This window comes from Tachyglossus aculeatus, chromosome 5 (genome assembly GCF_015852505.1).
Source record: "Tachyglossus aculeatus isolate mTacAcu1 chromosome 5, mTacAcu1.pri, whole genome shotgun sequence".
In the NCBI taxonomy this organism is placed as follows: domain Eukaryota; kingdom Metazoa; phylum Chordata; class Mammalia; order Monotremata; family Tachyglossidae; genus Tachyglossus; species Tachyglossus aculeatus.
In genome coordinates this window covers 47,622,741-47,643,955 of record NC_052070.1, presented here as the reverse complement: position 1 = coordinate 47,643,955, position 21,215 = coordinate 47,622,741, and the positions used below count along the sequence as shown (strand labels likewise).

At 52.3% G+C, this 21,215-nt stretch overlaps 1 protein-coding gene across 3 annotated transcripts; it reads right to left on the bottom strand.

The window, feature by feature from the left end:
* Nucleotides 1-243: 243 nt before the first annotated feature.
* H6PD (hexose-6-phosphate dehydrogenase/glucose 1-dehydrogenase) lies at nt 244-20,207 on the bottom strand. Of its 3 annotated transcripts, none has more exons than XM_038747505.1 (5): nt 20,182-20,207; nt 16,097-16,728; nt 13,241-13,358; nt 2,689-2,958; nt 244-1,677 (listed from the first exon to the last, which is right to left on the bottom strand). In XM_038747505.1, exons 2-5 carry the CDS (start codon nt 16,715-16,717, stop codon nt 314-316), a joined length of 2,373 nt encoding a protein of 790 aa, XP_038603433.1. In that variant the 5' UTR covers nt 16,718-16,728; nt 20,182-20,207; the 3' UTR covers nt 244-313. The 3 variants fall into 3 exon arrangements, with proteins under 3 accessions (XP_038603433.1, XP_038603431.1, XP_038603434.1); XM_038747503.1 differs by lacking the exon at nt 20,182-20,207 and adding an exon at nt 19,209-19,411; XM_038747506.1 differs by lacking the exon at nt 20,182-20,207 and having other exon boundaries at nt 16,097-17,025.
* Between the last annotated feature and the right edge of the window lie 1,008 nt (nt 20,208-21,215).

The window sequence follows — 21,215 nt, the reverse complement described above, 5'->3', positions numbered from 1 at the left end:
CCAGATGCCAGCAAGTTTGGAACCAGGGTCCAAGGCCTTGGCAGAACTCCCGCCTTGGGTCCCACGTGGGTAATGGCCGGGGGGGGGGGGGAGGGAGAGAGGGAGAGAGACGGGGGGGGGGAGAGAGAGAGAGAGAGAGAGAGGGAGAGAGGGAGAGAGAGAGGGAGGGAGAGGGAGAGAGAGAGAGAGAGAGAGAGAGAGAGAGAGAGTGAGAGTGTGTGTGTGTGTGTGTGTGTGTGTGTGTGTGTGTGTGTAGTTGGGGGAGGAGGGAGAGGGTGGCACGTGTTGGGGGAGGGGCAGGGGAGGGTCTCCATCAGCCCAGAAAAGCATCATAGTCCATGTACCACACCAAGTGGCCAGAGCTGGGCAGGACCCCTGAGATGGGCCACTTCCTCGGCTCATAGCCCACACGGCTGACCAGCGAAGTGATGTCCCGTTTGTTCTTGCCCATCACCAGGACGGCCACTTGCTTGGCCCGGTTGATGAGGGTCAGGCTGAGGCTCATGCGCTGGTGAGGCTTGGAAGGGCTCTCAGTCAGCACCACCAGCTGCTCCCCATCCAGGCCGCTGGGCGAGTGGGGGAAGAGGGAGGCCGTGTGCCCGTCCGCCCCCATGCCCAGCAGCACCAGGTCGAAGCTGATGTTGCCCACCAGGGCTGCGATCTCCTTGGCATAGAGCTCCACCCCGTGGTCTGCCTCCACGCACAGCCGCCGGTGCAGGTGCACGGGCATAGGGTGGACGTTGCAGTAGGGCATCCGGATGTGCTGCAGCAGGTGGGCCTGCAGGCACTGGAAGTTGGACTCGGGGTCCGTAAGCGGGACGCACCTCTCGTCTACCAGCCACAGGTGAGTGTGTGCCCAGGGGAAGCCAAAGTGCCGGGTGGCCAGCCTCTGGAACAGGGCCACCGGGCTCGACCCGCCCGAGAGGGCCAGGTGGAACTCACCGGACTGCCGCACCGCCTGCTCGGCCGCCGCCTCGATGTCATCCGCAAGGCGGGCGATCAACTCCTCCGGCCAGGCCGAGACCAGCGGACTCTGCCGAAACCTGGCGTCTAGAATGCGGAAGTCACTGGGTGTCTGGGTGAAGCCCGGCCCAGGCACCAGCTGCTCCGGCTGCTCCTGAACGAAGGACACTTGGCTGCCCTCCACCTCAAAGTCTAGCAGGGGTCCGTTCTCTGAGCCGCCGGGGTATAAGCGTGGGACCTCCTGGGCCAGACTGTCCAAGAGGGGCGTCCAGAAGTCCCAGGAGGCCAGCAGGTTCTCGGTGGTGATGAAGGCATCCTTCCGGCGATGGAAGATGTGGGAGATGAGGATTGAGTAGGCATCCCTCTCCCGCACGGGGCCATAGGCGTGGTAGGCCGACAGCGGGAGGCCGAACAGCCGAAGCCCTGGCCGCTCAGGCATTTCCCTCCAGCTCCCCGGGGGCATGCGGGGCTCGAACAGGTTCCGGCTGACCAGCACCGCAGGGCTGCCCAGGTCCCCGTGCCCGATGTAGAAGATGATCTGCCTGGGCTGGCACTGGCTCTTGCCCATGTCCCGGTGGCTCTCGCTCTGGGCACAATACGCCCGGTTCTTGAACAGGATTCGGACGTACCCCACCCGTTCGTCCAAGGCCTTGCCAGACGTCAGGATAAAAGGGACACCTTCCCAGCGCAGGGTGTCCACCTGGATGAGGATTCCTGAAATTCGGCGGTTGGGTTGGGGCGGGGCGGGGGGGATGGGGAGGGGCAGGGAAGCATGGCAGGTCAGGTTGGGCCCGGCCTCTGTGGCCAGCGACCAAGTCACACACTGATGCGGCTCAGCCAGACGCCCACTGCCCCATTTCATTTTTCCAGTCTACCTGCGTCTCCCCATTTCTCCTCTCCAGCCCCCTCCTCCTGCTCTCTGAGGCCCTATCCCTCATTCTCCCGTTGGCCTGGACCATCTGTGGACTCCAGCTGCCCTGGGCAAACCAGGGTTTGTCCCTGCTTCTCCCACAGTTGAGGCCCCATGTAGGAACCTGAGCTAAACTTCTACCTCAGGGGTAGCATGGACCTCGAGGGCCTTTTTCTTTTTTTCAACTACCTTCTGTGTCACCCTGACTTGCTCCCTTTATTCATCCTCCCTCCCAGCCTCACGGCATTTATGTACGGATCTTTAATTTATTCATTTATATTAATGTCTGTCTCCCCCCTAGACTGTAAGCTCATTGTGGGCAGGGAACATATCTACTATAGTGTACTCTCCCAAGTGCTTAATACAGTGCTCTGAACACAGTAAGCACTCAATAAATATGATTCACTAATGGAAAGAATGCAGACCTGGAAGTCAGAGGACCTGGGTTCTAATCCTGATTCTGCCACTTGCCTCCTTTGTGACCTTGGACAAGATACTTCACTGTGCTTCAGTTTCCTCATCTACAAAACGGGGATTCAGTATCTGTTCCCCACCCTCCTTAGACCATGAGCTCCATGTGGAGAGGAACGGCATCTGACCTGATTATCTTAGTAGATGATCTCTCTGCTCCCTTCAGCGTCCACCCCCCTCCACCTCTGCTCTCATCCTCAGTGCTCCCCATCAGGGTCCCTCACTTCTCTGCTCTCCAAGTCTATTCCCTTCAGTACCCCACAGTTCTTTACCATCCTCAGTGCCCCCGACCTTGTTTGGCTCCCCCCAGGGCCCCCACCGGTTGTCCTCGGCAGACAGCTGACCTGCAAAGGTGGGCGTCAGACTGCTGTAGCTGGCTGGCTTCTGTAGCTCCTCGCGCACCTGGGTGCCGTAGGTCTGGTACTGGCCTAGGACGGCGCTGGCTCTCTCCAGGCTGCGCAGGGCTTGGAAGGTCTTCAGCTTGTGCCGAAGCACCTGCTCCGAGCTGCTGACGTTGCGGGGCAGCTCCATGGCCACAGACAGGAGGATCTCGGTCAGGTGGTTCTGGATCACATCACGTATCACGCCGTACTCCTCGTAAAAGCTCATGCGGCCTGGTGGGCAGAGATGGCACGGGCAGCTGTTCCGTTAGGTTTCTTCAAGATTCCCAATCAATCAATCAATAGGAATTATTGAGCATTTACTGTGTACATACTAAGTGCTAGGAAAAGTACAATACAGCAGAACTGGTAGTCGTGATCCCTGCCAACAAGGAGCTTACAGTCTACAGACCTTAAAATGGATTGGGGATACGGGTAATAGTAGAGTATACGAATACTTACACAGGTGCTATGGGGCTGGGGTGAGTATCTTCATGCTTAAGAGGTACGGAGCCAAGCACACAGTCGATGCAGTGGGGAGGGCGAGTAGGGAAAATACAAGGTTTAGTCTAGGAATGCCTCTTAGAGAAGCAGCATGGCTCAGTGGAAAGAGCATGGGCTTGGGTGTCAGAGGTTGTGGGTTCTAATACCCGCTCTGCCACTTGTCTGCTGTGCGACTTTGGGCAAGACACAACTTCTCTGTGCCTGTGTTTACCTCATCTGGAAAATGGGGGTTAAGACAGTGAGCCCCATGTGGGACAATGTGATTACCTTGTATCTCCCCCGGTGCTTAGAAGAGTGCTTGGCACATAGTAAGCACTTAACAAATACCATTATTATTATTATTATTGTGTGATTTTAGGAGGGTTTTGAAAGTGGGGAGAGCAGTGGTCTATTGGATATGAAGGGGGCGGCAGAATGTCTGCAAGAGGTTGGTGACAAGATAGATGAGCTCGAGATACACAGAATAGGTTGGCGTTAGAGGATCAGAGTGCAAGTAGTAGGAGATCAGCAAGGTAAGGTAGGAGTGAGAGAGCTGACTGAGTGCCTTAAAGCTGATGGGAAGGAATTTTGTTTGATGTGAGGTGGATGAACAACTCCTGGAGGATTCTGATGAGTGGGGAGATAAGGACTGAGTAGTTTTTCAGAAAAGCTATCAGGGCAGCAGAGTGCAATATGGACTGAAGGGCGGAAGAGACAGGATGCAGCGAGGTCAGTGAGGAGCTGATACAGTATTCAAGATGAGAAATGATGAATATTTGGATCAGCATAGCAGCAGTTTGGATGGAGACAGAGGGGTGGATTTTAGCGATGTTATGAAGGTAAAACCAACAGGATGTTGTGACAGATTGAATGTGTGGGTTGAATGAGAGAGATGAGCTGAGGATAATGCCAAGATTACAGGCTTGTGAAACGGAGGATGGTGGTAATGTCTATAATGTTGGGAAAGTCATGACACGTTTTGGGTGGGAAGATGAAGAGTTCAGTTCTGGACATGGGAGCCAGAAGCCTGGATTCTTGTCCCAGCTCTGCCACTGCCTGGCGGTTATGATCTTGGGCAAGTCACTTGTCCCATCTGGGCCTCAGGTTTCTCACCTGCAGAATAGCAGTCATAAGCCCTACCTCCTCCCTTCCTCACAGGAATGTTGTGAAAAGGAAACAAGAAAACTGCTCTCTGCACAGAGTAAGTTGATTAATTGTACTTCTTGAGTCCTTACTGTGTGCAGAGCACTGTACTAAACACTTGGGAGAACACAATATAACAGAGTTGTACACCTGCTTCCTGCCCACAAACAAGCTAACAGTCTAGAGGAGGGTTTACAACCTAGAGGGGAAACTTACATACCAGACTGATGTGAAAGTACTAGCGAATACATAACATCATTTTTTTAAAATGGTATTTGTTAAAGTGCTTACTATGTGCCAGGCACCACAGTTTTTAAATAAAGATTAGTGCTCTGTGAATCACAGCATCCAACTGGATCTAAGGACATTTGGTTCTGGGATGGAGGGTGGGGGAAAGCCTCATTCTTGTCCCACACTTCCCCAAAGCAAGGAAAAATGTCAAATGAACCCCTCCCTGGTTAGGATCTGGAGAGGAGGGGGAGGCTCAGTACACTCTCCAGAGACTTCCAAAGGGCTGAGACCCAGCCAATCTGTTTTGTCCTCCCCACAACAGAAGCACCCTCCAAATCATTAACTGGGTTTTTTCCTGACCAATCCACTTTCTCCTCCCCACAAAAGAAGCATCTTCCTAGTCATTAAATGGCTTTCCCACTTCTGCTTCCCATTTACCATCTAGTCTCCCACAAAGAGTAAAGCAGCCTTGCAGGTAAATCCAAACATTTTATCCATCTACACCCATGTTTCCCAGGTCACCCTCCCTCCAAGAGGATAATCCAGGTTTAAACTGACAGATTACCTCCTTCTTGACTGGCCCCCTATGTGACCTGTCCTAGACCAGGTTAGAGAGAGTGGGCCCTCAGCTAAAGAAGTCCCTCCGAGTGGGCTTCGCCAAGTCCACTGGAAAAACTGTAGCAGCCTCCTCATTGGTCTCCCTGCTTCTACCTTCTCTTCCCCTTCATTCTGCTGCTCCAATCGTCTTTTTCAAACACCGTTCTGCACGCATCTTTCTCCTCCTCTAAAGCCTTTGATGGTTACCCACTCCTCTCCACATCACGCAGGAAGTCCTGGCCTTTGGCTTTTAAGGCACACTATCAGCTTTCTCGTTCTTACTTAGCCAATCTCTTCACCCCAGCTCACTTTCTCATGGTGCCTCATTCTCAACACTCCCAACAGCAACCCCTGGGAGCATGCCTTTCCTTCTTCTTGGAACTCCCTCCCCCTTCAAGTGCACCAGACCACTGCTCTCCCCATTTTCAAAGCCCTCCAGAAAACTCACCTCCTTCCTATTATCACCTCAGCCTTTTCGCACACCCTTAACATTTTTTCCCTTGCTGCTTCCCACAGCACTTGTATACATATTGTTTCACATACTATACTCTGAGCACTTTTTGTAAATTATTCTACAGCTGTTTCCTCACCTAGACTAGAAGCTCCTTGTAGGCAGGGATCATGTCTTCTTCTATTGCACCCTCAGTGCAATAAATATGATTGAGAGCTTACTGTGTGTTTCTGCACACAGTACTGTACTAAATGTTTGGGAGAATACACTATAACAATGAACAGACACATTCCCCGCCCACAGTGAGCTTACAGTCTCGAGGGAGAGACAGACATTAATATGAATAAATAAATTACAGATAGGGACATAAGTCCTGCAGGACGGGGAGGGGGATGAATACAGGGAGCAAGTCAGGGTGACGCAGAAAGATGTGGGAGAAGAGGAAAGGGGGGCTTAGTCAGGGAAGGCCTCTTGGAGGAGATGTGACTTCAAAAAGGCTTTGTGGCGAAGGGACAGTGTCTGCTGGATATGAGGAGAGAGGGCATTCGGGCCAGAGGCAGGATGTGGGTGAGAGGTCAGGGAGAAATAGATGAGACAGAGGTATAGTGAGATAGCTAGCATTACAGAAGTGAAGTGTGCAGGTTGGATTGCAGTAGGAGAGTAGCGAGGTGAGATAGGAGGAGGCAAGGTGATTGAGTCCTAATCCTCCTCGACCTCTCAGCTGCCTTTGACACTGTGGACCACCCCCTTCTCCTCAACACGTTATCTGACCTTGGCTTCACAGACTCCGTCCTCTCCTGGTTCTCCTCTTATCTCTCCGGTCGTTCTTTCTCAGTCTCCTTTGCAGGCTCCTCCTCCCCCTCCCATCCTCTTACTGTGGGGGTTCCCCAAGGTTCAGTGCTTGGTCCCCTTCTGTTCTCAATATACACTCACTCCCTTGGTGACCTCATTCGCTCCCACGGCTTCAACTATCATCTCTACGCTGATGACACCCAGATTTACATCTCTGCCCCTGCTCTCTCCCCCTCCCTCCAGGCTCGCATCTCCTCCTGCCTTCAGGACATCTCCATCTGGATGTCCGCCCGCCACCTAAAGCTCAACATGTCGAAGACTGAGCTCCTTGTCTTCCCTCCCAAACCTTGTCCTCTCCCTGACTTTCCCATCTCTGTTGACGGCACTACCATCCTTCCCGTCTCACAAGCCCGCAACCTTGGTGTCATCCTCGACTCCGCTCTCTCATTCACCCCTCACATCCAAGCCGTCACCAAAACCTGCCGGTCTCAGCTCCGCAACATTGCCAAGATCCGCCCTTTCCTCTCCATCCAAACCGCTACCCTGCTAATTCAAGCTCTCATCCTATCCCGTCTGGACTACTGCACTAGCCTTCTCTCTGATCTCCCATCCTCGTGTCTCTCTCCACTTCAATCCATACTTCATGCTGCTGCCCGGATTATCTTTGTCCAGAAACGCTCTGGACATATTACTCCCCTCCTCAAAAACCTCCAATGGCTACTGATCAATCTGCACATCAGGCAGAAACTCCTCACCCTGGGCTTCAAGGCTCTCCATCACCTCGCCCCCTCCTACCTCACCTCCCTTCTCTCCTTCTACTGCCCAGCCCGCACCCTCCGCTCCTCCACCACTAATCTCCTCACTGTACCTCGCTCTCGCCTGTCCCGCCATCGACCCCCGGCCCACGTCATCCCCCGGGCCTGGAATGCCCTCCCTCTGCCCATCCGCCAAGCTAGCTCTCTTCCTCCCTTCAAGGCCCTGCTGAGAGCTCACCTCCTCCAGGAGGCCTTCCCAGACTGAGCCCCTTCTTTCCTGTCCCCCTCGTCCCCCTCTCCATCCCCCCATCTTACCTCCTTCCCTTCCCCACAGCACCTGTATATATGTATATATGGTTGTACATATTTATTACTCTATTTATTTATTTATTTATTTATTTTACTTGTACATTTCTAGCCTACTTATTTTATTTTGTTGGTATGTTTGGTTCTGTTCTCTGTCTCCCCCTTTTAGACTGTGAGCCCACTGTTGGGCAGGGACTGTCTCTATGTGATGCCAATTTGTACTTCCCAAGCGCTTAGTACAGTGCTCTGCACATAGTAAGCGCTCAATAAATACGATTGATTGATTGATTGATTGATTGAGTGATTTAAAGCCGATGGTGAGGAGTTTCTGTTTGATGCCCTCCCAAATGCACAGTACAGTGCTTGACACAGATAAGGCAGACAATAAAAAAACTACTGATTGATTGAAAGGCCTGAAGTACTTGCTTCCCCTACTTCTAGCCCTGATGTGGCCAAAGTTCCCTGGGCAAGTGAGAGGCAGAGAAGGGCTCAGAGCTCTGGGACTCTGAATTTCCCATTTCCAACTCTGCCCCTCTGTCTGGCTTCCTCTTTCATGGCAGCTCTGCTCCGGGCCAGGACCCTTGGGCAGGGGGAGGGTCAAGCTTTGAGCCTGGAGTTAAAACAACCACAAACCATGATCAAAGCAGTTCCCATGTGGTTTCTTGCCCCATTGCTAAAACAACTCCGAGGCCTCCTGCAGGGCTAGGCTCCCCTCTTTTGGATGCCCGTGGCCTATCTCATCAGCTCAGTGCCTAGAAGAGGCTCCTTGAGGATGAGGGTCAGTGGCCAGACTGCTCGCCCGCCGACTCCCGCCGGGTGCTGCCAGGGATGGTCTCCCTGCGTCTTTCAGGACAGCAGGGTGGGAAGGTCTGGCAGCCCTGTCTACTTTGCCTGCCGCAGAGCGGTCCTGGGGATCGCTCCTCCCCAGTGCTGCGGTGCTCACCCTGTCCAGGGGCCAGGTTCCCACCACGTGGCCAGGAGGCAGGCCAGCAGACAGCTCAGGATCTGGGCAGGTCCCAATGACAGGGTCCAGCCCTGCCAATCCGGCAGGGCACGTGTGTCTTGCTTCTGTTGCACTCTGCCGAGTACTCAGTACAGAACACTCAGGAGGAGTTCAGTAACTACCACCGATTGATCGATTGACTGTATTTACCGAGCACTTACTTTGTGCAGAGCACTGTACTAAGCGTGCGGGAGAGTACAATATAACAGGTTTGGTAGACATGTTCCCTAATCACAACGAGCTTACAATTTAGAGGGGGAGAGAGACATTAATATAAATGAATACATTATGGATATGTACATAAATGCTGTGGGGCTGAGGGAGAGGTGAAAAAGGTGCAAAACCAAGTGTGAGGGCAGATTGGATCTAGTGCTAGAAGTGGGTCTGTCTGGCCTGTTCTGGATGAGGCTGGGCAAGTGACTGTCTGGGAAATTTCTGCCCAGTCTCTGGGCAAGGCCAGCCTTGCTGGACTGCATCTTGCCCAAGTGAAGCAGTGAGGGCAGGGGCCTCTGAAAAAGGAGCCACTGTCCTTGGCCAAGGTGCCAGTGAGACTCGGCATTATTCCCTACACTGAGTTTCACTGTGCCTCCTGCTGCTCCCTACCCCTCTGGGGGAGAAAGATGCAGAGGCCACCCTTGCTCCCTGGCTCCTTTACAGAGTTCCTCAAGGCCAGTTCAGCATTGGGCACCTTCTCTACTCCTTCGCACCACCAGGATACTGCCAACGGTTCCTGGCCCATGGCTATGAGAAGCAGCATGGCTCAGTGGAAAGAGCACGGGCTTTGGAGTCTGAGGTCATGGATCCAAATCCCGGCTCTGCCAATTGTCAGCTGCGTGACTTTGGGCAAGTCACTTCACTTCTCTGTGCCTCAGTTACCTCATCTGTAAAATGGGGATTAAAACTGCGAGCCCCCCGTGGGACAACCTGATTACCTTGTAACCTCCCCAGCACTTAGAACAGTGCTTTGCACATAGTAAGTGTTTAATAAATGCCATTATTATTATTATTGTTACCATCACAAATGCCACCCAGAAAACAGAGGGGGTGGCCCTCAGATTTCCCCAGGAATCCTAGAGAAAGCTGGGGTTTGCCCTAGGAGCTGCTGCCTGCCAGCAATGTGGACCAACTGAGGAAAGCAGCTGCTCTAACCAGCCGAGACCCAATCTGCAGGTAGTCAGGACCTGGACCCTGGTGGTCCTAAGCAGTAGGGGTCCCATCCTTCTCAGTTTCTGCTCCAATCCAGCACACTCTCCTAGAACTAGCAGTGTGGGAACATCCTCTGAAAGGTCCCTGTGGTGAGCTCAGGCCAACCAATGACCATGCTCCTTAGCTAGAAATCAGAAGGCCAGGCAGGGACATGACTTTGCTTCCAGAACCAGCCCAAAAGTCCCTGCAACGCTGCTCTCTCCTCCCTGTCATCCAATCATCTCTCGAGTGCTACGACCAAGCCCCACTGCAACCTACTGCGGGCCAGAGGCTGCGACAGAGAACAGCAGTGAAGGGGTCAGGGGGAGGAAGCCTGATTCCTGGGGGAAAGCAGGATCTCCAGGTGACCTTGTTGGCTCGAAGTCTCGCCCTGTGGCCACTTCTGAGGAAAAAACTAGCATGGGCTCCGTCTCCAGAAGGCTGATCCTGAGGGAGACAGGTTTGGGGTGGGGAGGAGTGTGTGTGTGTGTGTGTGTGTGTGTGTGTGTGTGTGTGTGTGTGTGTGTAGGGGGGCAGTTTTAGGGCCTCGCCCAGGCTTTGGTGGGGTGGATGGCTGGCCAGTTCTGGGGAGAGGAATCCGAGAAATCCTTAGCAGTCTGAGGAGATGTGAATGGAGAAATGGGGACAACTCCTGGTTGGAAAGAAAATCCCAGTGTCTGGCTGCTTTGGAAGGCATTCAGGACCAGCTCCGAGTCGACCCCTGTGCCATCCCCTGGACCCCTCCCCAACCTATGCCAATGGCACTGCTGTTGTTCAGCGGGTCAAAGCTTACTAGGTTGGGGGGAGGGGGATGCTTCTGGACACTCCCCCTTGCCCCCCAATTCCCTTGATAAGCAGTGTCAGTATTCGGGCACCCCCAGGGCTGGGAACTGCCAAGCTCATCTCAAGGCCTCAGAGATGTGGCTCAGGCCCTGGATTACAGAGTCCAGCTGAGAAGCACCATGACCTAGTGGAAAGAGCACAAGCCTAGGAGCCAGAGGACTGGGTTTCTAATCCCGGCTCTATCACCTGTCTGCTGTACGTGACCTTGGGCAACTCACTTCACTTCTCTATGCCTGTTACTTCTTCTATAAAATGGGGATTAAAACTGTGGGCTCCAAATGGGACACGCACTGTGTTCGATTTATGAGAAGCAGCATAGCCTGTCTCCCCCTTTTAGACTGTGAGCCCACTGTTGGGTAGGGACTGTCTCTATATGTTGCCAATTTGTACTTCCCAAGCGCTTAGTACAGTGCTCTGCAAAGAGTAAGCGCTCAATAAATACGATTGATTGATTGATTGATTGATAGTGGAGATAACACGGGCCTGGGAGTCAGAAGGACCCGGGTTCTAATCCCGGCTCCACCACTTGTCTGCTGTATGAGCTTGGGCAAGTCACTTTACTTCTCTGTGCCTCAGTTACCGCATCTGTAAAATGGGGACACTGGGGACATGGACTGTGTCCAACTTGATAGTTTTATAACTTTCCCAGTGCTTAGAACAGTGCCTGGCACTGGCAGTGCTTAAATACCATAAAAAAAACCTAATTAGCTTGTATCTACTCCAGCACATAGTTCAATGTCTGGCATATATAAGAACTTAAATACCATTTTAAAATAAGCTGCAACTGCACCTACTGGCTGTCAGGCACCTCTGAGGCTGGGGGAAGGTTGTTCGGCGGGGGCAGAGAAGAAAGATTCACTGGCTCCACACCCATACCTACTGCACCCAGGCTCCATGCACACACTGGCTCCGGGTCTTCCTTGGTCCCTGATCCTTCACCAGGCTGCTACAGGGCTGCCCTGTCTCTGGCAATGGGTGCCTACTGACAGCAGCTGATTTGGCAAGTCTCAGTCCAGCTTTTTGTGGAGACATGCCAGGGGGCCCGACCTGTCAGCCCCTTCCTCACTTACCGCTGGCATCGGCTGGCAGCCCTGATCTGGGCTGCTACCCCGACTGGCCACAGGATCCCAAGCAGCCTCACCCTAGTGCCAGCACCTCCCTCGGGGCACTGGCAGGGAGAGAAACTGACTCTACTGGCCCTTCTGCTAGCCAGGCCGAGTTGAAGTCACCCAAATTGGTCACTCGGAGCCAAGGGTGGTTCTAAGCCCAGTACGAGGCAGGGCAGGTGAGGGTAGCCCCCCCCCAACCAATTCCCTCATCATAAAGTGGGCCCTGGGCTTGTCCCCATATAATCCCCCAAGGACAGGAGGCCTGCAACCTCCTCTTTGACTCTGCGGCTCCAGGCTTGAAGCCCGCAAGTGGCTCCTGGACAGTTAATCAAACAAGGACAATGAAGGATGTTCTAGCTAATGCTGCTTATTCAAACCCAAGCCTCGATCCAGCCCCAGAGCTCATCCCTGCCTCAACTGGTCCCTTGGTTTATCGACTGATCTAGAGTAATAGAGTGAGAGAGAGAGAGAGAGAGAGAGAGAGAGAGTGTGTGTGTGTGTGTGTGTGTGTGTGTGTGTGTGTGTGTGCCCCCTCTAATTCAAAAGGCACACTCATTAGTGTAGTCAATGCTGCAGTCTCCCTAGATGCCAGCCGGCAAAAGGGGCCAGGCAGAAAAACTCAGATGACAAATTATAGTGGATTCCAAAACCAGAAAGGGGAAAAAAAAATCCCTCCACTGGGGACCCAGACCAGGAGAGAAAAGAGAGAGAGACAGAGAGGGAGGGAGAGAGAAAAAGAGAGAGAGAGAGAGAGAGAGAGAGAGAGAGAGATGGAGAGAGAGAAACAGAAACAGAGAAATAGAGAGAGAAAACAGAGAGAGAAGAGAGACAAAAGAAAGAAATATCAATCCTTTCATGCAGCCCTCCCCGCCTCCATCCCCACCCCCCCCGGCAGCCCTCAAGGTTTTGGGGAAGCACAGGGCGGGTGGAAGAAGGCTGGCAGCAGCGTTGGGAGGTTGCGGAAAGCAGAGTCCCCAGAACTGCTCTGTGGGGCCATCCAGCCCGGGGAACTCTATTCTGAGCACTGCAGACAGGCTGTGCTGCAGCACTGCAGGGAAGGCGATGCAGCCATGTCCTTCACAGGGGTGGGAGGGCCTGACTCACTGTCTCGGTGCAGCAGTAGCAGCCCCGGGCCTGGAGCACACTCCCTGCAAGATGCCAGAGGCCAGTCCAAGAGGGCGCCAGCCAAATGGGACAGGACAGGGAACAGAAATGTAGGGGCTCAGAGGGTCCTGCAGGTCAAAGGGGCAGGTCCACTGCAGCATTCATCGCCAATGCTGCCATGAGGATACCCAGCAAGGATGCCCACTGGGCACCTTCAGTTCTTCCAAATTGGATGCGGGAACCAGCACCAGGTCGGGCTCTGAAAAGGGCCACGATCCTGGCACATCTGGGCATGGTGGTTCCCCCTCCCCTGCCCTCTGTCCCCACATGCCACCGTGACTAGGTTCCCCACCACCCTGAAGAGGGGGGCCCAGGGTGGGCACTGGCCTGCCACAGGCCCACAAAGATTTCCTTATCTTGTTGCAAACAAGACACATGCAGATACAGAATTCCCCCTTGCCACCTCTGGGGTGGGAGAAGGCCCAAGATGTGACATTTGGTGCTATTCCCTCACCTGTCGCATCCACCGTCTCCTTCAGGACAATCTCCACCCTGTCCACGTGATGCCGGTTCCAGATGGGGTCCAGAGCCTCCCGGTTCTGGTCTCGGAAAGGTAAGATTTGGGACACGGCCTATTGGGGAGAAGACAGGAAAAAGTTCCTGGATGTCTCCTGTACCCGCTCTGCCCCCTCCTGCCTCAAACAGTGCAGAGATCATTTCTTCCTGACTAGAATGTCCTTCCTTCTCATCTTCCAATCACTAAACCAAGCAGCGTGTTCTAGTGAAAAGAGTACGGGCCTGGGAGTTGGAGGACCTGGGTTCTAATCCTAGCATTGCCAATTGCTAGCTGTGTGACCTTGGGTAAGTCATTTAATTTCTCTGTGCCTCAGTTTCCTCAACGGTAAAATTGGGATTCAATACCCATCTTTCCTCCTACTTAAGACTGTGAGCCCCATGCGGGACAGGGACTGTGTCCAACCTAATTGCCTTGTACCTACCCCAGTGCTTAGAATAGCATTTGACACACAGTAGTACTTAACAATCCCTTCTCAGGGTTTCACCTGGAGAATTTCCAGTACTCTGTGTGTCTCAGCTATAGGAGGGAGAGTCAAGCAGAGGCATTCCATTCCATTCCTAGCTCGGGCAGTGGCTAGTGAGTGGAAGGCAATCTGCTATAAGTCAAAACTCACCTATGCTAGGCAGCAGCAGCACGGGAGAAAGTCGAGGGCAGAGACTCAAGTTTACTGTGTGGAAGGAGGCAATGGTAAACCACTTCTGGATTTTTACCAAGAACACTCTAGGAATACACTACCAGAACGACTGCAGATAGAGGTGGGGCATTCTGGGAGAGACATGTCCATGGCGTTGCTATGGGTCAGAGACAACTTGATGACATAAAACAACACAAGTGCTTAAAAGGCGTCATCAAATAAACAAGCAAACCTCCTTATCCTCCTTCCAGATAAGTCCACCTGGATAACTTGCTCCATTAATATCCACCCTCACTCAAGGCCAATAGAAATCAGGGTCCCTGATGGCAGAGACCTCATCTTACCCTCAGCCCACAGTGAACTGCAAAAACTAAACCCTCGATCAATACTGTTTATCAATCAGTAATAGTTGAGCACCACTAAGTGCAGAGCATTGTACTAAATGTTTGGAAGAAGACAATAGAGTTTGTAGATGAAATCCCTGCTGACAAGGAGCTTTCCATCTAATGGGGAAGACAGATATGATAATGATCCTTCATCCTTCCCAAATCAGTCAGTCATATTAATTGAGCAACTACTACATGCACTACATTGAACACTTGGAAAAGTCCAATAGAGTTAGAAGTCACGATCCCTGCTCTCTCTGCAAGATGCCAAAGCAGGGATTTCCCAGGTTCTTAGCACTTACGGGTAAGGAAACATCTCGGTTTCATTGTCATGGAACATGTTTTTATGTTTCTTTCTCTTGGGTTGATATCCATGTCTGTTTCCTTTCTCCCATGGGACTTTGAGCTCCCACTGGACACAGCCAGCATCAGTGGTATTTATTGAGCACTTTCTATGTGCAGAGCACTGTACTAAGTGCTGATAGTACAGTACCACGGAGTTGATAGATACGTTCCCTGCCCACACAGCCAGTGCTGCCTTCTCCTGTAATCACTCCCCAGAGATGCTGGCACAGACCAGGGCAGGCAGCAGATGGATCAGTCAGACAGTCAACAAATATTTCTTGAGCACCTACAGGGCGCCGGGTGGCATCAGGGGTCTGCAGAGGCATCAACATGATCCCCGGGATGTGGAAGTCCCAGGACGGGGGACAGAAGCGACGGCAGAGGAGACCTGTTAAGCTTGAAGGGTGAGAGCAGGCTTCAGTGGGGAAGAGGAAGGGAAGAGAAAAGGCGAGGAAAGGGGAGGAGCAAGTCAGTGGAGTTTGGAGGGGAGTGTGGGGGAAGGGAGCATGGACAGTGCACTTATGTACGTATCTTTACTCTCTGACGCTTCCCCTACCTGCAATTTATTTTAATAAGTTAAAAGCCTCTTCCACTAGCTAGTTTAAAAAAAATCATACTTATTGAGCACTTAATGTGCAGAGCACTGTACTAAATACTTGGGAGGGAACAATATAATGGAGTTGGTAGACAGGTTCCCTGCTCATAGGACCTTAGTCTAGAGGGAATAATAATAGTAATAATAATTGCACTTGTTAAGTGCTTATTTTGTGCTAACCACTGTATTAACACTGGGGTAGATACAAAATCAAACACAGTCCCTGTTCCACATGTGGCTCCCAGTTGAAGGGGGAGAGAAAACAGAGGAAGATACTGAGACCCAGAGAAATTAAGTGGCTTGCTCAAACTCAAAACAGACCAGGGGAAAGCAAGGATTAAAACCCAGATCCCCTGACTCCCAAGGCCAATGCTCTTTCCACTTATGCCAACTTCCAGTTCCGGAGTGGGGACTGTTTCAGCAAAAACAGAACACTGTCCTGGAACACCAAATGGTTTGCCCTCCCACTGGCCCGCTTGTACATACCCACTTCCCTCCACACACCCCCAACACATGCTCACGCCCCTCCCTCTTTCTCTCCTACAGACACAAGGAGAGGTCAGTAAAGCCTACAGCCATTGGTCTTCCTCTACCCCATGCCCTCTTGCCCAATTTCAGGGAACATGTAGGAGCCCATTCTGAGGGAGGAAAGGGAAATGTGGGCCATTAGACTTTCAGGTGCTGCGGTTTGGGCCAGATCTACCATGTGTCCTTGCCCTGCTGAAGGAGCAGCCTCACTGGTGCAGCCAGAATTGGGCACGCCCCTCTCCCTCCTCTAGACTGGGCACACATCTTCCTTCTGCCTAGTGAGCAGGAGCCCGGGAACAGCTCACCTGCTTGCCCAGATAGTGGTCCACGCGGTACATCTCTTCCTCATGGAAGAAAGACCTGAGCTCCTCGGCCAGCTTCTGGGCCGACTGGTAGTCATGGCCAAAGGGTTTCTCCAGTACCACCCGCAGCCAGGCCTCCGGGCCCGGCCGGCAGCTGCTGTTGATATGGCGGGCGATTTCTGCGTAAGCGAAGGGGGGCACCGAGAAGTAGAAGATCCTGCCGGCCTCCCGCAGCCCCTCCTGCTGGAGCCGCTCCTCAATGTCCCGGCTCAGGGCTGCGAAGTTCTCGGCCGTCTTCAGCTGGCGGTAGTGGCTCAGCTGCAGGAAGCGGTCCTTGAGGGTGGCACAGGGCTCGGGCGCCACGTCGACTGGGCAGGAGAGCTGCTCCAGGGCTTCCACCAGGAAGCGCTGCCCCTGCTCCGGGGCCGTCAGAGCAGCCCCGTGGAAGCTGAAGCTGTGGCCCCGATCTGCTTCATCCACGAACAGCTGGAAGAGCCCTTGCCAAAGGTACTTCTTGGCCAGGTCTCCGGTGGCCCCCAGAAGAACCACCGACACGTGACCCCGAGGCTCCTGGGCTAGCACAGCCCCCAGAAGGAAGGCCGTGCAGAACGTGGCCTTCAGCATTGTCGGGAGGCCTGGTTCCCGGAAAGTGCGAGCGTGGGTGTGGGGCGAGAGAGAGCAGGAGGAAGAGGGAAAGTGAGAGAGAAAGAGAAAGAAAGCATAGGGAGGGGATTAACTGGGATGGGAAATCAAACAAAGAACCAAGCAGTCAGCTACTTCCTGCCCAGCAAGAACTTTCCAAGCGTTCCTTTTGGTAGCCCAGTACTGCTCTCAGACTCCTTCCCCTCTTGATCCTTGAGAGCTAGTGTGGTCAGTCATCCAGTTTTTTGCAGTAGGCCTGCCCCCCTGCCCAGTCCAGACACCATGCCCGATGCCTTTATGTCTGACATTTTAATTTTCAGCACGTACCTCCCTTCCTCCCCACTGGCTTGGAAGCAGTTCCTGGGTTCAAAATGAACTGGGAGAGGAAGGTGATGGCTCTGAAGCCGGGGGTGGGGCCAGGGCTCTCTCAACCTGAGCGACTTGGCACATTTCCCCAAAACGGTGTCTGCTGCTTGGCTGGCGCAGCCCAGGTGACATCCTGGGTGTCTCAGTGTCCAGCACTTTTGAGGGCCCCTAGCGGCCACCCTACTTTGCTGCCCCCCTCCTTAGGAGGGTTGGAAGGCTGGGAAACCGCAAGGTCAGGAAGGGAGAGAAGCAGCAAGCGGCCAGCCAGGAGAAACAGCAGCGAGTTGGCACACAGGATCTCCAAGTGCCTATTCAGAGATCGCTTGTGGCACAAGGGCTGACCTTCTGAAAGGCCTCTGCTGTGCTGCAGGCAAATTTCACTTGGGTTCATTTCAGTGCCATCCTCCCCTGCCCTGCCGAGTCCGGGACCTCAGCCTCGCCGGCTGGGGCTTCACAGCATTCGTGCTTGTTCTCTCTCTCGTGTGTTTTCTCTCTCTCTCCTTCCCCCTCCACTCCCTCCCTACCCTCTGTCCTTTTCCAGCCCGCATCCAGACTAGCAGACCTCTGACACTTTAACAAGGGTCCATGCATGGGACCGTCCTGGCATACAATTAGGCTCTGACCCTGTGAGAAGGGGCTCTTTACCCTGGGCTCCCAAAGATGGCCCAATTCCAATCTTCCCACTGTCGGTGAGAAGACTCCATGTTAAGTTCTTGGTCTCCCGGGGTCTGGAACTAGAATACAAAACTTGCATTTACGCAATACCTACCCCCGGACTCTCATAAGCTTTAGAGCTTATTTGTTTTCCCTATCCCTTTAAAGGTCCAGTTAACCCTCACCACACCTTAGTGAAGAGCAAAGGCCCCATGTTCTACCTTTCATCTTTTAGAGGGGAAAACAGGCACAGAGCACAGAAGCAGCCCGCCCCAGGTCACAGCACAACCAAAGCAGAGCTCGGCCTGGGGCCAAAGTCTCTTGTCCCTGAGGACTCTGAGAACTTTGGGGCTCCCAAGGGAACCACAAGAAAGTCAGAGAGAGGCTGTATAGAATGCTACTGAATTCTAGTCTGACAGCTGTGACTGAGTGGCCCCTTCCGACCCTCAGCATGAAGCCACTCTGAATGGAGGCTGATATAAGACTGCTTCAGTTTCTCTTCAAACACCCTACCACTTCTCCTGATTCTCCATCCTGTCTGAAGATTCTAATTAGTAAAAAGCAGGGTGCCCTAGTGGATAGAGCACAGGTCTGGGAGTCAGAAGGACCTGGGTTCTAATCCAGCTCTGCCACTTATCTGCATGTGACCTTGGGCAAGTTGTTTCACTTCTCTGTCTCAGTTACCCCATCTGTAAAATCGGGATGATGATGGTATTTGTTAAGCGCTTACTATGTGCAAAGCACTGTTCTAAGCGCTGGGGAGGTTACAAGGTGATCAGGTTGTCCCACGGGGGGCTCACAGTCTTAATCCCCATTTTACAGATGAGGTAACTGAGGCCCAGAGAAGTTAAGTGACTTGCCCAAAGTCACACAGCTGACAGTTCGTGGAGCCAGCATTTGAACCCATGACCTCTGACTCCAAGGCCCGTGCTCTTTCCACTGAGCCACACTGCTTCTTAAAAACTGAGTCCCACATGGATGAAAAACTGAGTCCCACGTGGGACATGGACTGTGCCCAACCAGATTATCTTGTATGTACCCCAGCATTTACTACAGTGCCTAGCACATAGTAAGCGCTTAACAGATAGTATAAGATAGTATAAGTAGAGAAGCAGCGTCGCTTAGTGGAAAGAGCATGGGCTTGGGAGTCAGAGGACGTTGGTTCTAATCCTGACCCTGCCACTTGTCTGCTGTGTGACCTTGGGCAAGTCACTTAACTTCTCTGTGTCTCAGTTATCTGTAAAAAGGGGATTAAAAGTGTGAGCCCCACATGGGACAACCTGATTACCTTGTATCTACCTCAGCGCTTAGAACAGTGCTTGGCACATAGTAAGTGCTTAACAAACATCATCATCATCATCATTATTATTATTAATAATAATAAAATAAAATCCACTTCTTTTAGAAGGATGGCTTTGGAACCAGGACCAGCCTTCCCCTTGCCCCGACTCACCTCCCTCACACGAGCTCAGGGGATCCTCCCTGGACCCCAGAAGTCTACTGGAGCAGACTCACGGACCCCCCAGGAGGGCTTGCTGAGATCACGCAAGGGCCGGACCCTGACCCTCTTCCCTCCGTTGCCTCCTGGTTCCCGGACAGCTCTTCCACAAGGAGAGGCAGGTCAGGCCGGTGCGGTGTCCATATCAGCCCAAGCGAACAGACTCTCCCAATCAATCTTTAGACAAACAGGACTTGAGGTGGAGATAAGCTTGCCGCTGAAAGCTTTCTGGTAAACTGGGACAGCTCAAGGCCTCCCATTCCCAGCAGAGAATGGGGGACAGGAAGTGCTTAGTCCTGATGCCTCTACACCCCAACCCTCCCCCCACACCAAGCCCTCACCCCAGCTACAGTCCCTCTTCCCCACCCCTCCACAGGCTTGCACTTTGCTTCCCCAAAAGAGACAAAGCGAGGAAGTTATTACCTTAAAAAAAATCACATAGCTCTGGAATCAGAAAAGAATGAGTGGGAGTAGAATTGCAAAAGGTTCAAATTAAATATTTGCTGTTGAACTTTGCCTGATGCTCACCCAGCCGGGTGCCCTTCTCCTAGCACCCGGGTATGCTGTTTTCTTCTCTCTACCAGATCACGTCCTACAAAAAAACTGCCTCCCTGTGAAACATTGCCCATCGGCGAAATGTATTCATTTCACCCACTGCTGCACTATTTGAGAACCTCAATCTCGTGCAGCAAAATCCCCAAAAGGGCCTGTTGGGACAGAAGCAACTCACAAAAAACTAACACAAAGCATCATTTTGCAAGGGTCAAACCTGACAGCGAGATAGGAGTAAGAGTAAATTTACCAACCAATGAGCGAACCAAAGGGGCTTTCAGCTAGTGCACTGATCCCATTTCAGCAAGATGGGGCTGGAAATCTCAAAGTTGGCCTTGTGCAGACGATAATTCAATTGTATTAATTGAGCACTTACTGTGTGCAGCTCACTGTATTAGTTGGTAGACATGTTCCCTGCCCACAAAGCACTTACAACCTAGAGGAGGAGACTGACATTAATATAATAAACTACATAAGTACCTGAGGAAGGGGTAGGCAGGAAAAAAAAGCTTAAAAAAAAGAGACAAGGCAGCAAAGCAGCTGGGTGGCAACCCTGGGTTACCCTTCCCAAAGGACTGGGGATCTGCATGGTTGACATGGGCATGACAAGATGGTACAATCTTGAGACCAGAGTTTGGAACCCCTCTGACATGGGGAGGAAACAGAGGAGAGGCAACGTAGCTTAGTGGATAGAGCACAGGTCTGGGAGTCAGAAGAACCTGGATTCGAATTCTGGCTCCGCCGCATGTCTGCTGTGTGAACTTGGGCAATTCACTTTACTTCTCTGTGCCTCAGTGACCTCATCTGCAAAATGGGGATTAAGACTGTGAGTCCAATTTGGGACAGGGACTGTGTCCAACCTGACTAACTTGTATCTATCTCAATGCTTAGAACAATGCTTGGCACAAGTAAGCACTTAAGTACAATGATAATAATAATAATTTTGGCATGGCCTACTGGAAAGAGCTTGAGAGTCAAAAGATTTGGATTTTAAACCTGGCTCTGCCACTTTCCTGCTTTCTGACCTAAGGCAAGTTGCTTAACTTGTTTGTGCTCAGTTTTCTCATCTGTAAAAATGAGAAACTGATTTTATGATTCTCTATGATTCTGATTCCAATTCTGATTCTCTATGACAGAAGCAGCGTGGCTCAGTGGAAAGAGCACGGGCTTTGGAGTCAGAGGTCATGGGTTCAAATCCCGGCTCTGCCAATTGTCAGCTGTGTGACTTTGGGCAAGTCACTTAACTTCTCTGTGCCTCAGTTACCTCATCTGTAAAATGGGGATGAAGACTGTGAGCCCCCTGTGGGACAAATTGTTTACCTTGTAACCTCCCCAGCGCTTAGAACAGTGCTTTTCCTCCATCGGCAAGCATTCCGGTAGTGTATCCATAGTTTTCTTGGCAAAAATACA